This window comes from Petaurus breviceps, unplaced genomic scaffold, assembly GCF_028583685.1.
Source record: "Petaurus breviceps papuanus isolate PSGF00001 unplaced genomic scaffold, PetGlider_PUasm1.0 90847, whole genome shotgun sequence".
NCBI lineage: Eukaryota > Metazoa > Chordata > Mammalia > Diprotodontia > Petauridae > Petaurus > Petaurus breviceps.
In genome coordinates this window covers 8,575,740-8,592,726 of record NW_027187360.1, presented here as the reverse complement: position 1 = coordinate 8,592,726, position 16,987 = coordinate 8,575,740, and the positions used below count along the sequence as shown (strand labels likewise).

Sequence of the window (16,987 nt, the reverse complement as noted above, 5' to 3'; positions counted from 1 at the left end):
GAAACATTAATCGGAGAAGGAGTTCACTGGTGCCACCAGACAGTCAAAGATGTCCAAGACACACAAAAGGGTTAAGAATTCCTGGCCCAGATAATCGCTATGGGTCCTACTGGATCTGACACTCTATGTGCTAAGGAGCCCTTCAACTCTAAAACCTAAGAGTAAACAGTGCTGGGATCCGGGTAACTTGGCCCAAGGCCCCCGACCCCAGTCTCTCCAGCTCCCCAAAGAGAACTTGCTATACACCTCAAGGACGTGTCACCACCCCCATCCCCTGACCCCCAGGGCGCCAAGGAGACAACCAGGTACCGCCACTGCACATGCGCCCTAGGGATGCCCCTCCCCCAGGGGCCGTGCTGGGTCCCCCCCAGAATCCAGGGATGAGAAGGAAAGGGCCCTTCTCCGGTTCCTGATTATGCCCCTAGGCACATTCATACGCGCAGCCCCGCACTGGCCTTGGGATGAGCTCCCGGCCTCATGCCTAACGCCCCCCAAGCCCCGCGGGAGGGGGGAGACAGGAATGAGGCCGCTCCGGCCCCTCAGACCAAGGGCCACATCCAGTAGGCCGACGCTCCCCAGGAACCCAGACCCTTCGCGTACCCCTTGCCAGCTTCAGCTCCCGACAGTCCCCAGATCCTGGACCATCCTAGGTCCCAAAGTCCCAGCCCAAAGCCCCAGACCCCCGGAGCGCCCCACTCACCGCCTTCTTCATGGTGGCGGCCATCTTGGGATTAGACCATCTCCGGGCAAGGGGGAAGGGTGCGCGGCACAAATGAGCCCAGTCCCCAGTGCAGCCCCTCCTTGGCTTCTTTCTGGGGGGGTAATTCCTCGCTCGGAAGAGAAGTTTCTCTGATCTCTTCTCTCTGCTCTACTATGCCTGATTTTTAGCGTCTGGGAACCGAGGGAGAAGGTATAAACAAGAAAGCACTTGGTATCTTCCTCTTAAAGGAACAAGCCACTCTCTTCCTCCATCCTTTACTTAAAAGGGGTGTGGTGGGGAGGTTGTAGGCTGCTCAAGGAATGGGGAGAAGAGGAGGAGGGGACCAGACGGAGCTGCCCAATGGGAGGAAGGAGGGTTGTGACGTGTGGGTGGAGCCCTCCTTAGGCGACCTGCAGCTTCTTAGCCTTGCTTCCCAGGAAGGCAAAGTGTCCTATGCTAAGCACAGCATCTGACAATTCTAGGCGCTTAATAAATGCTGACCCACTGACAGTTTCACGTGAGCAGTTGAAGTTAAAGAGGTTACTGAGAATTGCTGCTGTCCTGGTCACCACTCTCGTTCAGGCTCTTACCGCCTCTCACCTGGACTACTGCAATAACCTCTTAATAGCCAATTAATGCTTGCCTCCAGTCTCCCCTCACTCCAATGCATCCGCATTGCAAACAAAGGGATTTTCCTCCAGCACAGTTCTATGACAATATGACATGCCCGATCAATAAATTCCAGTGGCTCCCTATTGCTACTTCTAAAATAAAATGTAAACTTCTCTGTCATTAAAAGCCCTTTACAATCTGGTTCTAATCTACCCTTGCTGTCCTGTTACAGATCACTCTCCTTTAGGTAATCTACAATTCAGTCAAACTGGCCCTTTTGCTGTTTTACTTATTTTTTCCTTTTCAAATCTTAATTTTTCTTAAAAGCTTGACTCTTTCTTATAAGCTACCCAATTATTAATCAACTTGGGGCAGCTAGGTGGCACAGTGAATAGAGCACTGGCCCTGAGTTCAAATGTGACCTCAGACACCTAACACAACTAGCTGTGTCATCTTGGGCAAGTCACTTAAGCCCAATTGCCTAGCCTTCCCCCCCCCAAAAAAAATGGGGAAAAAAGAAGCTTAACTCAAGTACTGTCTCTTTCCTCTATGAGTCTTTTCCTTATCTCCCCGGCTGCTAGTGCCTCCCCTCTAAATTGTGTTTATTTTATATTTTTGTATTTATTTGTGTGTTTATATACATATATGTCGTGTGTGTATATGTATACACACGTTGTCTTCCCTTATAGAATATAAACTCCTTGAGGGAAGTAAATATCATATATCTGTTTTTGTCTTGCCAACCTCAACTAGGTTGCCATAAGAGTTGTGCTTTGAAAATTTAAGAACAACATTAATAGATACTCATAACTTCAAAATAAGTGGAATGAAAACATCTCAAAATATAGAGGCCAACCAGAAGAAACCAAAACCATGGAAGGAAAGGATGAAACAAATATGCCTCTACTATCTGTTCCTGGAGTGGTCCCAAAAATTATTTCAATGAGTCCAGGGATTAGCTTACAACCCCTACATTGTGCTAAATTGGAGTCTAGTCATTTGGGACACATAAAACTGGAGGGACCTTGTCCAAGTTAGTCAGCTCTCTCAGAGTTGGTTTCCCCTCTAGCACTAAAACATGCTAGTTGTGACCAATATGTTTTTGCAAGAGGCTCCATAAACACGAGCTGCTATTATTGAGTAGACACACTATTCATCTGGGATCTACTCATGTCAGGTACCTATGTAGTACAATGAACAGAGTGTTCAACTTGGGAGTCAAAAGAAAATCCTGCCTCAGGCAGTTATTAGCTGTGTAACCCTGAGCAAGCCAGTTAACCCTCAGGCTGTCTCAGTTTTCTCATCTGTAAAATGGGGATAATAATAACTTACCTTACAGAGTTGTTGTGAAGATAACATGAGATATTTGTAAAGTACCGATCAAATCACAGCTCCATTCCCTATTCCTATGACACTTACAAAAATTTATTAGGTGTATGCTATGTATATATAACTGTTCTAGATTCTGGGAGAGATACCAAGAAATATAAAGCAAGGTTCCTCCTCCCTGAGAAGCATAAACCAAGGATTAGTGATTTTGGTGGTGTGGGTCCTCCTTCCATGTATACAGATCACAAGGAGTTGAGCCTGCATAAAAATATAAATGAACTGTGGTGGCAAATAAGAAGAATAAGAAGCACTACCATTTATGTAGTGCCTTAAGGTTTGCAAAATGCTTTACAAACGTTATCCCATTTTATCCTCACAACAACCTTGTAACTTTATTAGAGAGAGGGAGATTTTTTTTATTAGAGACAGCAGAGAACTGGATCTGTGATTTCAATTTAAAAAGGAACTCTTGGGTGAAAAACTCTGTCTAGTGATAACGCAAGTGATCACTTTCATCGCAACTAATTAATAACAATAAATTATATGTAACATATATTTCAATAATATATATTAAAAATCTAGTAGTAAGTCCTTTGTTGACAAACTAATTGAAGCTAGTCTTGGAGACCTATAAGTCAACAGGCCTACAAAACATTTCTTGCTTACCTACCAGAAATTGAGGTTTTTGTAGCATGACTTTGAGTAACCACAGTCACCTCCACATCACAGTGACATACCAGAGTATAACTTGAGTAAAGGAAAAGACATGTACACAGATAAAGAGAATAAATTCTGCAATACTATAATTATTTCTTATCTAATTAGGATACTACATTTAGTCTGCTTCAAAAAATAGTGACTGGTGTTGTCCTTAGTTCTTGAAGAGGACCAAAATGACATCACTATGTTAGAATCAAGTTACAGCATGTTTGACTGTTACTGATCAGACCAATATGAGCTTGGAATGTTCTACCACAGGTCAGGCACAAATAGGCCATGTGAACATCTGGGTGGATTCTCTAAATTTGTGCATCTTGCATTTCTTTTGAGCTACTTCAATTTTTCTTTGCTCATGGAGCACAGTCACCCTCTCTGATGAGGGCATGCTATGCTGGGAGGTCCTGTGCCAGTGTCTCCCTTGTTACACAATCAATTCCAAATTTCTTCTTCTTTTTTTTTTTTTAGCAATCGGGATTAAGTAACTTGCTCAAGGTTACACGGCCAGTTATTTCTAGGTGTGGTGCTGAGTATCTGAGCCCGGATTTGATCCAGGTCATCCCGACACTGGAGCCGGTGCTCTTACTCACTGAGCCACCTGGCCGCCCCTAAGCAATTGGGGTTAAGTAACTTGCTCAAGGTTACACGGCCAGGTGTTTCTGGGTGGGTGCTAAGTGTCTGAGCCAAGGATTCCAACTCCAGGTGGTTTTGACACTGGAGCCAGTGCTCTTACTCGCTGTGCTACCTGGCTGCCCCAAATTCCAAATTTCTTAAGAGACACCCTGAGAATGTCCTTGTATGACTTCTTCTGACCACCATGTGAATGCTTGCTTCATGTAAGTTCTCCATAAGGTAGTCTTTTAGGCAAGCATATATTTGGCATTCAAATAACATGACCATAAAATACCAGAAGTGGCTTAGAATATGTTAATCTGCCCAATGGATTTGACAAAATACATTATCACTTTAGTTAATGAGAAAGGACTGTTATGTATTCATCTAGTCCTTAGAATCTTAAATCATAGGGCTAGAAACAACATCAAAAAATTATACAAACTAACACATCCACTCACTCACCTTTCAGGCAAATAAAGTACTACTATATCCATTTTATATCTGAGAGTAATTAAGCTCTGTCTGGTGAAATGGGACACAAAACTCATGTCTCTCTTTTTTTTTTCCAATATGTAATTCTTTGCACTACATCTTGTTCATATCCTCTCCCATCTCACCTTTGAGACTACAAACTTCTTTGATGAGCACTTTTTCTCTCATATCCCCTCTTAGCTTCTTCCTCCTAAGTTCCAAGAGATGGATAAGAGAGATGGGGGAAAGAGGATTAGTTACAAGCTAATTCACTTTCCAAATGCAAAATATGCCACCATGAGATGACTTTGTCATGCAAATTCTGGGTGGTAGAAAAGATGTGACTACAGTAATGAAGTATGACCAAGCAAAAAAACTAGAATACAATGTTGCATGTAAAACTCTAAGATTATTTTTGAATGTATGTAATGGGCATGTAAATTTGTAAGACCTTCCCTGCACCTAGGCTAAAGTGCACCTGGAGCCTGGGGTGGGAGGCTTGTTTTTCAGTAGATACTTCTTGATTGGCCAGTGAGTCAATAAGATTGTTACATTCTCTGAGCCAGGAGGAGGCTATATAAGCCCTGATGTGTAGCTTTGTTTTGGGGCTCACTTTGAGAAGTGTTCTGTGATCTGATGAAACTCTGGGCTAGCTGTTGTCCAGAGCCCCTTGGATTTGAAACCCAGATGTTGTTTGTTATGGATGTAATGGTTGGACAGTTTGGAAATCTGTCTACTTGATCTGTTTCTGTCTAGATAATTCTGTCTGTATATTCTGAAGTTCAGGGTGCGGACCTTTTCCCCCTGAACTAGGTAAACGATACATATGTTTGACTAATTAAAGTAAGCTTGTTAACCCATTTTGAGTTGCTTTCCTTTAACAAAGCAGATCTAAGAACCTGTGGTGGCAGACACCCTGAGGATGCTTGGGGTGCTTGCTGCTACAATGTATTACCATGAAATAAGCATGAAGTAATTCTTCTACTAATTGGCATTAGTGATGCCTATCTCAACTACAATTTTCATTTGGAATGTACAGAAATCAGAGAGTATACAAAGGAAAACAGAGTCCAATTAAAAGGAAGGATTTTGTAATTCAGATTATTTAAGATGGAGAAAGTTTGAAAGGTTCACTGGGGGTTTTCTCATTAGAATAACAAGCAGCTTTATAACACAAATATTCTTCTGTTAATGGTATAAAACTACAAGTCATGGAACACCATCACCATGACCTCAAAATAATCCCCATTTCAGATGACCCAAAGAGCAATGGAAAGAAACACGATGGGTTATTAAAGTAAGCTATAGCATAGATGACTTGGAAATGTTAGACATGGCAAAAGACAACATCAAAAGTATTATCTCTGGAAGAATCATATAGCAAAGTGAAGAATTACAAATAGGATCCATAAATATTACACAGAAATATTAAAATATACAGAGGAAAAACTCCAGCATGTTAGGTAAATCCACTATGGAGGATTTATGTTAATATATGGATAAAAATAGCACAAAATGAGAAAGCTTGGAGGAGCTACAGTTTCTACCACCAGAGGGAGAATGTTCTGGTGAGACAATGCATCCACTGGATTATTGAAATAGGACCAGCTAGTTTCCATATTTACTCAAGATAAAGGAAATGGATTTGAATTGCACCAAGCATTGGTTAGCTAGTTCATACCATGCTAATAAATAGTTTTCCAAAGGATTAAGTCTTGATTTAACTTCCAAAGGTTCTAGGAAAGTAGAGGTTTTTCCTCCTCTTGCACTCATATCAATCATCCATTACCTACTGTCATATTCAAATATGGGGAAAATAACTGTTTTCCTTAAGAATCCTAGTGTCTTCAGGAGTAACTAAGTGAGGTTAAACACATACACACACGCACACACACACACACACACACACAAAAGATCTGGATTTGTTCTGCTTTGTTGGTTTTTTACAAGGAAAGAAAGGGGAGGAAAAGGAATGAATACAATATGACAAAAGCAGGGGGAAAACCTCGCTAAACCTTGCTATTTCACGTATATGGGGTGCATGAGAAAAATATAATCATGGAGAAAGGGGTAAAGGGCACGGATCTCTCATTACTTCACTTTTATCTCAACTGAATAAAAGAATTGAATGAAAACACTCACAGTAGTGCACATATACATATACGCACTGGGTTTTGATATAGATTTGCATTGAAATCAACAAGGAAACAGATGGTGATAGGGAAAAGGTGGGGGAAGTATAAGAAGGCAAATAGAAGTGGGGAGGGAATAGTCACCAATAAAACACACTTCAATTTTAGAAAGTTTACTAGAAAGTATTAAAAAGAGAAAGAAAATGGAAGAAATAGAAATCGAGGTCTGGGCTTGGTGAAGAAAGGAGGATCAGAGAGCAGGAACATATAACTTCAATTACTTGTCAGATTAGAATCACAAAAACACATAGAAATAAAAACCTTTCCTTAATATTGTAGATAGTATTATTTAAAACCAAAAATTTGTAATGGAGAAACACTAGAAGCCTTCTCAAGAAGAACAGGATAAAACAAAGATGGTCACTATCATCATTGGTATTTGATATAGTTCTAGCAGTAAGAGCTATAGTAATAAGATAAGAAAAAGAATTTGGGGGAATCAGCAGAGGCAAAGAAGAAACAAAAATATTGCTTTTTGCAGATGATATAATGTTTACTTACGAACTCTAGAAATTGGAAAAAAATAGTTGAAATAATTAACAACATCACACTAATGTATTATTGGTGGAGATATGAATTGGTCCAATCATTGTTGAATGCAATTTGGAACTATACTCAAAAAGTCACTAAACCACACATACTCTTTGACCTAATGATATCACTAGTAGATGTGTATCCCAAAGAGCTCAAAGACATAGAGAAAGATCCATTTGTGCAATAATATTTATAGTAGCATTCTTTGCTGTACCAAAGAACTAGAAATAAAGTAATTGCCCATCAACTGAGGAATGGCTGAACAAATTATGGCATATGAATATAGTGATGAAGGTCATGGATTCCAAGAAACCCTGGAAAATTTGTATGAACTGATGAAGAGTGGAGTGAGTAGAGCTAAAATGACATACAATCAACACCATGTTATAAATAAAAATAACTTTGAAACACTTAAGATTTCTGATCAATGCAATAACCAGTCACAACTTAAAAAAAAAAAAATCAGTGATGAAGCATGCCTGCCACCTCTTGGTAGAAAAGTGGATGGACTGTGAATGTAGAACGAGATAGATCTTTTCAGACACAACAAATATGAGTCAAATTTGTTTTGTTTGACTGTACTTATTAGTTACAAGAGAACACCTTTTTTGAGGGGAGGAGGAGAATTTCTGGAGGAAGCATGGTAGGTAGATATAGCAATGCAAAAAAAAAGGAAGAAAAGAAAGGAGCACAAATAAAATATTTAAAAATATGCAAAAGAACAAAAAAAAAGTTCAAAACGGGGCATAGAAAAGCAGAGTAATGATGGCACTTCCACATCAAATTTACATATATATGTTATATGTGTGTGTGTTTGTGTGTGCATATAGTATGTATATATGTATACATTTAAAATAAACTATATAATAGATTCAATTTCATATACAATCCTTTTTCTGGTCTTTGTAAATGGAAATGTTCACTTTTAGGATAATTTTCTAGATTTTAATTAAACATCAAAAAGGAAAAAGAAAAGAGGGGCAGCTTGGTGGTGTAGTGGATAGAACACTGGTCCTGGAAAAAGGAAGACCTAAGTTCAAATCCAGTCTCAGACATGTACTAGCAGTATTACCCTGGGCAAGTCATTTAGCCCCAATTGTTTCTTACCCCCAAAAAATTAAAAAACAAAACAAAATAACTTGGGGAGAAAGGTAGAATAAAGTTTATGTCTGAGAGAAAACTGATAATATGACTTTCTACCGGTGAAATGTTTGACTCTGAAGTATTTGAGCCCATAATCATGGGCCTAATACAGTTTCAGTGTCCAGCTTGTCAGAGAAGTTAAGAGTTTCATTCACCTCCTTTGTTGTTGTTCAATTGTATTCAATTCTTCATGACCTTATTTGGGGGTTTCTTGGCAGAGATACTGGAGTGGTTTGCCATTTCCTTCTCCAGCTCATTTTACAGATGAGGAAACTGAGGCAGACAGGGTTAAGTGGCTTGTACATCTCTCACAGCTGTTAAGTGTCTGAGGTGGGATCTAAATTTAAGTCTTCCTGCCTCCAGACCCTGAACTTTATGCTTTGTACCATTTAGCTGTCCCCGGGCTGTTAGTAAGACTTTTTTTTTGTTATCCATCATAATAGCCATGTGTAAACTACTCACTTAGCCCACTTTACATTTTCATTGTATTTAACTTCTTTTAACCATGAAGACAATCAGAAATATTTCATATTATCCTTCATCAGGAACTCTCTCTTTACTTCTCAAACCTCTGCAACTTTAATTGGTATTGAATAACTGTTTTCTTGTTTTTACACAATGTTGAATGCTTTTATGCCTTAAACTTTTAGCTTTTGTCTTCTTCAGATTAAAGGAATCTAAAATTTCTGATATACTTTCATTTTGTAGATTTTTTTCCTACAGATTTATTTTTTGTTGCCTTTCATTGGGCATGGAATTGAAATTTTCTAGTATGTGTATTAACTTCCAATGCCTTTACAAATCTTCAATAACTGTAGTTTTTTGTTTGTTTATAGGCTTAGTTTTTTGTTTGCTTTTGTTGAGAGAGTCGGGGATATTTAGGCTGGAGAAATCTGGGTAGAGGGTGAGGTATGATAACTGTCTTCAAATAACTGAAGAACTATCACATGAAAGATTTGATTTATTTTGTTGCTCAAAGAAGCAGAACTAAAAGCAATGGGGAGTAGTAGTTGTAGCGATAAAGATTTAAGTTCAACGTAAGGAACAAGTTTCTAATGATTAGAGATGTCCAAAAGTGGAATAGGTTGCCTCAGCAGTATTGTATAGTGCTTCATTAGAGGTCTAGTGCTGGACACATGATGACTGCTCGTTGGGAATTTTATAGAGGTGCATCTTGTTCAGGTACCAGATGTTCCAAGGTTCTCTTAAATTCTGAAATTCTTTGATTCTGTGAAATACAGGACTATAGCTCAAAAAGAGCAGAGTTTGAAACAAAGATTTGGGAATCATACTCAGAAATAAAGTGGAAGTTGTGTAGCAAATGAAATGGCTGATGGGAGAGATTGTAGAGAGAAGAGAAGAAGACCAACTATTAGCCAAGGGGCCTTAGGTATTGCCTATATTTTGGAGGTCAGAGAGCCAGAAATCAGCAAAGGAGATGGAGGAGGCATTATTAGAGAGGCCGGAGGAGAATCAAATGAGGATGATGACACAAGTAAAGAGAAGAGAGTTCCCCCCCCCAAAAAAAATTAAAAAGCAATACAATGAAATGCTGACCTCAAATCACAAATGAATACCAAGGAAAAAGTTTTGTGATTAGCAGGTCATTGGTGAATTTTTGAAAGAGTAATTTCCAAATAATATTCATAGTCTGTTTTACCTGAGATAAGTTTTTTTGTGTTGGTTTTGTTTTGGTTTGGTTTGGTTTTTTTCCATGCTTATGATTGTATCAGTTTAGGGAGGAAATTCCTTCTACCAGTACAGCTTCTCTGCAATTTAAAATCTTAAAGCAGTTGCCTAGGGAAATATGTAACTAAGTGATTTAAGCAGAATCACTCAACCAGCATATATAAAAAGCAGAACTTAAAGCCAGGACTTGAGCCAGACTCCAAAATCAGCTCATTCTCCAATACCCCCATGCTGTCTCTCTAGGCATAAGTTAGAAGCTATAAAGCAAATTAAGATTTCAACATAAACTGAGATAATTTATCCTAGGAAAATATATCACAATTGTTATCCTTCTTTGTCATTGTCTGAAAATAGCCACAGGGGTTGTATTAATAGGCATTATGCCACTAGGTTCCCTGAATGGTGGGGATGATGGCATGAAACCTCCTATGAAAATAATTAATCACTTACACATTCTGTCTAGAATGTATACAAGGTAATGGATGGTATGAGCTTCTGAAGTTGCACCCAGTGTGATTCCATCATCTAGTGACCATTCCTTCCTATGTTGCCATATCCATTTGGGTTGTGTCTAAATAACAAAGAGAAGATCTGTAAAATCAGGAAATTTTCATGGTACTACCCGATTGATATAACCCCATGGAAATACCAGAGCTCCCTGGAATGGCAACCTGGGATACTGGTAACTATAATGAATGAAAAATAAAGCCAATTTCCCCAAATGTAATTGGCATGTAAGTTACAAACGTGCCCAAACAAGCTCCAGTTTAGTTTCTGTCACTGAGAGATAATAAGCTCATCAAACCATTTCACAACTCAAAAGTGTGTGGGTGCTTTGTGAAGCCTGTAGCATCTGCTCTCATTCCAAGGCTAAAGACTAAAATCTCAGTGGAAAGAGGGTGGGCTGCTGATGTAGAGTCACAGGGAAGGAGAATCTCTCATCAGAACATGATTTAGTTCATAGGGGCATGAGTTTCTTTGTACAACTTGGTACCTGCAGAGAATAACCAAAAAGCACAGTCATGAAGTTATCGAAGGCTTGAGTATATATGAGTTTGAGTGACTGGCTTTCCAGAAGGCATTGGAGGAGTCTTGAGGATTTATTTTCTTTCAATAGACTTTCAGTAGGTGTGGCTCTAAATTTATTCTTTCTCTAGAAACATTTCTAAAGCCTTGATCTATGCAAAATACACACGTCATTGATTCTTCCAGATCATTAAGGGTTTTTTATTTGGTTGGGTTTTTGGAAGGGAAAAAAGAGTAATCTTGTACTATGTCATCAAGGCCTCTCCCCAGAGACACACTTTATATAAACCAAGTCAATAGGCATTTATTAAGCACCTACTATGTGCCAGGCACTGTACTAAAGGCCAGAGATAGAAAGAAAGGCAAAAGACAATCTCAGCTGTCCTTTTTGACTAAAGGCAATTATTCCCAACAAAACTGGACCTCTTACAGTGAGTGGAGAACACTGGTTTCTCTATGCAAGTAACTGATCCCTAGGAAAATCAAACCTGTAATCTTGGTGTTACTTATTCTACAAATGTGAACTAGTTAGCTTAGGTACTAAAAAAAACTTTTGAAGAATGTGTTGCCAACTCTTTAGTATTACTTGACATATTTATTTCATGGCACATAAACTCTATCTCTAGAATATTTTTTATTTATATTGCCAATTATTTCCTTAGTGTGCTACACTTGGAGTCAAGAGGACCTGGGCTGAGATTCTTGTCCTTATAAGATAATTTATCCCTCAATAAGAAAAAAAAAAACCTCAACTTACTGAATTAAAAATTAAATTAAAATAGATACCATATGACTTCTTTACCATTTGGATTTTGCTGTAAAATTCCATTCTCAAGCAGTGTCCTTTCTGTCCCTCCTACACACAATGCTAAAGACCGCCATGTCTGCTCCTGTTGTTCTCTGCCCACCTTCCCTTCTGACTGTCCTCCTACCCATCTTTCCAAACACAGGTCAAATTGTACTTTTTCTTTGAAGTTTTTCCTGGTCTCTCCTATCTAAATTTGTTGCACTTATTGTCCATGTTACACAATTTAGTACTTGAAATAACCTTGGAGTATGGGTCAGAAACTTTGAGTTGAAGTCCCAACTCTTTTATATGACCATGGGCAAGTTACTTAATCTTTCTTGACCTTGCTTTTGTAAAATGAGAGTTAGATAATCTATAACACCCCTTCAAGTTCTAACATCCTATAATTCTAAGATGGAGTCATAGAATAATTATATAATTCTATACACACTTTGTTTGCTTTTTGTTTCAGGTAGGCATCCCTTATTTTACAAACTAGATTGTAAGATCTTAGTGGTATTATACAAATACTTCATGAATCTTTTGCATACATCTGACCTTCCCTGCTAGAAATTTAGGTCACAGTATATGAAACTAGGAGAGACTTTAGAAAACATTTCATCTCAATTCCACTTTAGCAAATGAGGAAAATTAGGCCCAAGAATGCAAAATGAATTGTTCATAGTGACACAGGTAGTTAGTAGCAGAAATAGTATTCAAATCCAAGTTCTCAAATGCCAAATCTAGTACTCATTCCCCTATACATTCTGCATGGCAGGTTTGTACTAATTGCACAGTCCTCTCCTAGGAACTGTAGTGGATAGTTGATTCGAATAGTAGTTGACCCTTAGGTTTTAGTACAAATCAATCAATCAACAACCATCCCATCAATGGTTTCCATATGTTCTAAGCTCATTTCTGTAAAGAAAAATTGTAAACCTTGCTTTCAAAAGAATTCTTTGTACAATCTCAGCAATCCCCAATACTTCCACCAGGGGACATTATATATCCAGGATTCAGTGTTTCCATTTTATTCCTGTTAACAACACTTCTAGTCCTGGTAGGACATAACAGAACCTATAGTATCATTGTATAAAAGTAGTCACCATTTTTTCTTCTGAGTTCTTGCCTCAATTTTAGCAAAGCAGCAAGTGGAGAACCTTCCAAAATGAAACCACAGAATGGCTCCTTGTGTCCTAAGAAACAGTTCTGATGATGCCTCTCCCACTCTTAGAAAACTTCAGTGGCTTTTCATTGTCCTTAGGATAATATATAAACTCCTTATTGGGCATTTAAAGCTCTCAACAATCAGGCTTCAAGCTGCCTTTCCTGTATTGTCTAACACTAACTTCTATAATTTCCTTTCATTTTAATAAACAAACATTGATTATATGTCAGCCAGAATAAGTTATTAGCTATTTCCCCTACATTTTGTCCCTCCTTCCCACTCCCAAACCCCCATGCCTCCAGGCTTCTACATGGACTCCCATGTCTGCAACACATTTCTCCATCTCTAACTCTTGAAAGACTTCCCTTCCTTCAAGATTCAGATCAAGTACCACCTCTTATGTGAAGCCTTTCCTGATCTTCCCAGTTCAAAGTGATCTTTCTCTGGTCAAATTTCCCTAGAGCAGTTAGCCCAGATCTCTCCTTTAATTCAGTCACATTCAACCTTGGACCATACTTCTGTTTGCATTTGCTATATTCTTCCGTTGGACTGAAAGTTTCTTGAGGGTACAGATTGCATGATTTTTTTCATCTTTATGAAACCAGCACAAGCTATTTAATCTTTCAATGCCCTAGGTATCTCTCTAAAACTGTAAGGTACAGAGAAGGAACAATTTAGATTTGTGGAAGTTCCTCATCAGGAGTTCCCTAATTGATGACATCATAGGATCAGTCTAAAACAAACAATGGTTAGAGAGCTGGACTTTGAGGCAGAAATAATAGTAACACTTCACATTTACATGGCACTTTAAGGATTGGAAAATATTATCTCATTTGATACTCACAACAACCCTGAAAGGTAATGCTCTTCTTTATCATAGCTATTTCACAGGTGAGGAAACTAAGGTAGAAAAAGGAATCATTCATTCTCAGAAGTAACTGAGGCTGGATTTGAACTCAGGTCTATCCTGCCTACAGGTCCAGTGGTCTATCCACTGTGCCACTGACCTTCCTAGGAAGTCATGGGTTTAAATCCTACCTCTGACACACAAAGGTCATGTGACCTGGGGCAAGTTATTTCATCTCCCAATGTCCTAGGTATCTCGAAGAGTATAAATTGCAGAGGAGGTCCTGATCTTCATTGAGAGAGGAGATTTCATCTTAGAGTTCCATATATTAACAAAATCATGGATCCAGTTCCTATCTAGATGTGTTTGTACACATACATACTTATACATGCATATGCATATATACATGAATGATGCATAAATATGGTTATATAGTATATGGCACAGTGTCTGGCATTTAATAGGCATGTAATAAATGTTTGTTGAGAATTTAATTGAACTGGAACCTCTTTCTAAAATATACCTTTAGGGGCGGCCAGGTAGCACAGTGAGCAAGAGTACCAGCTCCAGTGTCGGGATGACCTCGGGATCGAATCCCGGGCTCAGACACTTAGCATCCACCCAGAAACACCTGGCCGTGTAACCTTGAGCAAGTTACTTAACCCCAATTGCTTAGGGGCAGCCAGGTGGCTCAGTGAGTAAGAGCACTGGCTCCAGTGTCAGGATGACCTAGGGATCAAATCTGGGCTCAGATACTCAGCACCACACCCAGAAATAACTGGCCGTGTAACCTTGAGCAGGTAACTTAACCCCAATTGCTTAAAAAAAAAAAAAAGGAAAAGAAATCACAGGATAAGAGTCTAGGGTAGACAGAGAGAAGGGATACAAAAAATGAAATAAAAAAAAAACTAATGAACAGGACTAGTTAGGGGGGAGGAGAGGAATGGGGTATCTATTTCATTAACCAAGAGAAGGTAATAGGGAAGTAAAAATTAAATAACCAGATAAAAGCAGAAAAGAAAAAAGAAATATGGCAAATGCCAAAGAAAGGAGTAACTAATGAGAAGAAAAAGGTAACTAATGGGAGCAAAGCATCATGGGTGAGAAGAGAACCAGTGGAAATAAGATCACCTTAAAAAAGAATAACTTAAGGAACTTTGTTTACAACAGAAGTAATGGAAAAAAATCATAACTTGATAAAAAAAACAAAATTAGGCACAAATAGAGGAAAATATAAACATGACTCTCATAATTTTAAAATATTAGCAAATTAAACCAGTTAATAAAATTAAAAGGAAGTATATATCTGGGGAGAATCAGAATAAGTGTAATGCCTCTTCCAGAAGACAAGTTTTCAAATGAGAGAATTCTCATGTCCTCCTTGATTCCTCTCCAGGTTAAATACATTTCAGTTCTTTCAAATGATCCTGTTCTGGCACAGTTTACAATCCTAGCTGCCCTCCTTTAAACTCAAACAATCTGTAATTGTCCAGTCCAAGATGGAGCTCCCAACAAAGTTTGAGATGTGGACCGATACAGAGGATCACAGAGGATACAAGGGTTACCACACTTGTTGCTCAGAACACTATGCTTCATTAACACAATCTAAGATCATGTTAACTTTTTGGCTTGTCACATCTGTTGATTTATTGAGTTTGTAGTCAATGAAAACCTTCTGCTCCTACGTGGAAACTGCTGTCTAGCTATCTTCCAGTTGCCTTCACTTGTACAGGTGATTTTTTTTTAGTTACAGTGAAGATTGTAAAGTATTTCAGAGTTGGGTTTTCCCCCTTCTTTTTAATCCACATGCTCAACTGACTTCTGGTTTTACATTTGAGAATTATTGACATAAAGTGAACAAAAACCCTAACATGACTCCATGGACTGAGGGCATGCACAGAATCGTTAGTTTCAACACATTTCAAATGGCCAAAAAATGAATCCTTGAATAAAAAAATCAAAGAAATCATGGTGCTAATACTTCGTGGTGCTAATAATTCTTTCTGTTGGCCTATTCTATGAGCTGCTTTATTTTGAGCTGAGCTGCTTTATTTTGAGCGGCCCACATTAGAGAAAATGCAGCACAACAGGGAATGGGTTGTAGTTAGAAGGAATATTACCACAAAAGAAAACTGCTTCAGGCAGTGATGATATCAGGAGAGACAAATTGTAATTTGCAGATGCCTTGTGCTGTTCCACCCCCCCCCCCCTTACTTTTACCTACCTAGCACCTGACTAATCCTTCTCCCTCTGAGACTGCTACTCTGACCTCCATTTCATGACTCCTCCCTAGCCTTCCATATTGGCTGACAGTGATAAATTCTTTGACTTAATTTCAGCATAGCATCCTTGATACTGCATCTGGTCACCACCAGGAATAAGGAGACAGTATGCTTACTACAAGGAAAGAGCATCAAATCTATAATCATAGGCATTGAGTTCAAATCTTACCTCTGATGCTCACTTCTGTGACTTTTAGCAAGTTACTTAAGCTCCCTAGGCCTCAGTTTCTTCATTTGTAAAATTGAGGACAAAGGCAGAACTAGATTTCCTGAGATCTCTTCTTGCCTTATATCAGGGATCCCACAATCTTATGGTGTCTCTTCCATAGGCCTGCTAATCTCATCCCTGTTGTTATAGGGACCCAACATTATTACTCAGATGTTAGCAAATTTGGGGAGAACAAATAACCAACAGCTTTGTTAAAACTTACTATCAAGACTAGAGCAAAGAAGGTGACAAACTAGAGGAATTGTAAGATTCACTGTCATAATTAAAAATAAACATTTAAAGACAGCTAGCATTTCTCCACTAAGTCTTCTCTTCTTCTAGCTAAACAAACCCAATTCCTTCATTCAATCCTCAAATAGCATGAATTTCAGGTCCCTTGCCATTTTGGCTGCGCTTCTCTATTTCTTCTTCAGTTTATCAATGTCTTTCTTGAATTGGTACAGCCAGAACAGAATTCCAGATGTGGCATAACCAGGACAGAATACAGGAAGACTATTACTTCCTGAGTCCTGCGAGCCAACAGTCTCAATGCAGCCTCAACTCCCATTAGCTATCTTGGTTCTGATCTCACCCTATTGACTTGTATTGAGTTTGAAGCCCACTAAAATCCTAAGATCTTTATTCAAAAGAACTAAACTTATGAGGT

At 38.7% G+C, this 16,987-nt stretch overlaps 1 protein-coding gene across 1 annotated transcript in view; it reads right to left on the bottom strand.

The window, feature by feature from the left end:
* The window catches only part of PFDN4 (prefoldin subunit 4), a 371,852-nt gene that overhangs the window by 34,394 nt on the left and 320,471 nt on the right, over positions 1–16,987 (bottom strand). The window contains exon 2 of the mRNA XM_069072442.1: positions 701–733. Within this exon, the coding sequence (XP_068928543.1) occupies positions 701–733 (33 nt within the window). The remainder of the gene's footprint in view (positions 1–700; positions 734–16,987) is intronic.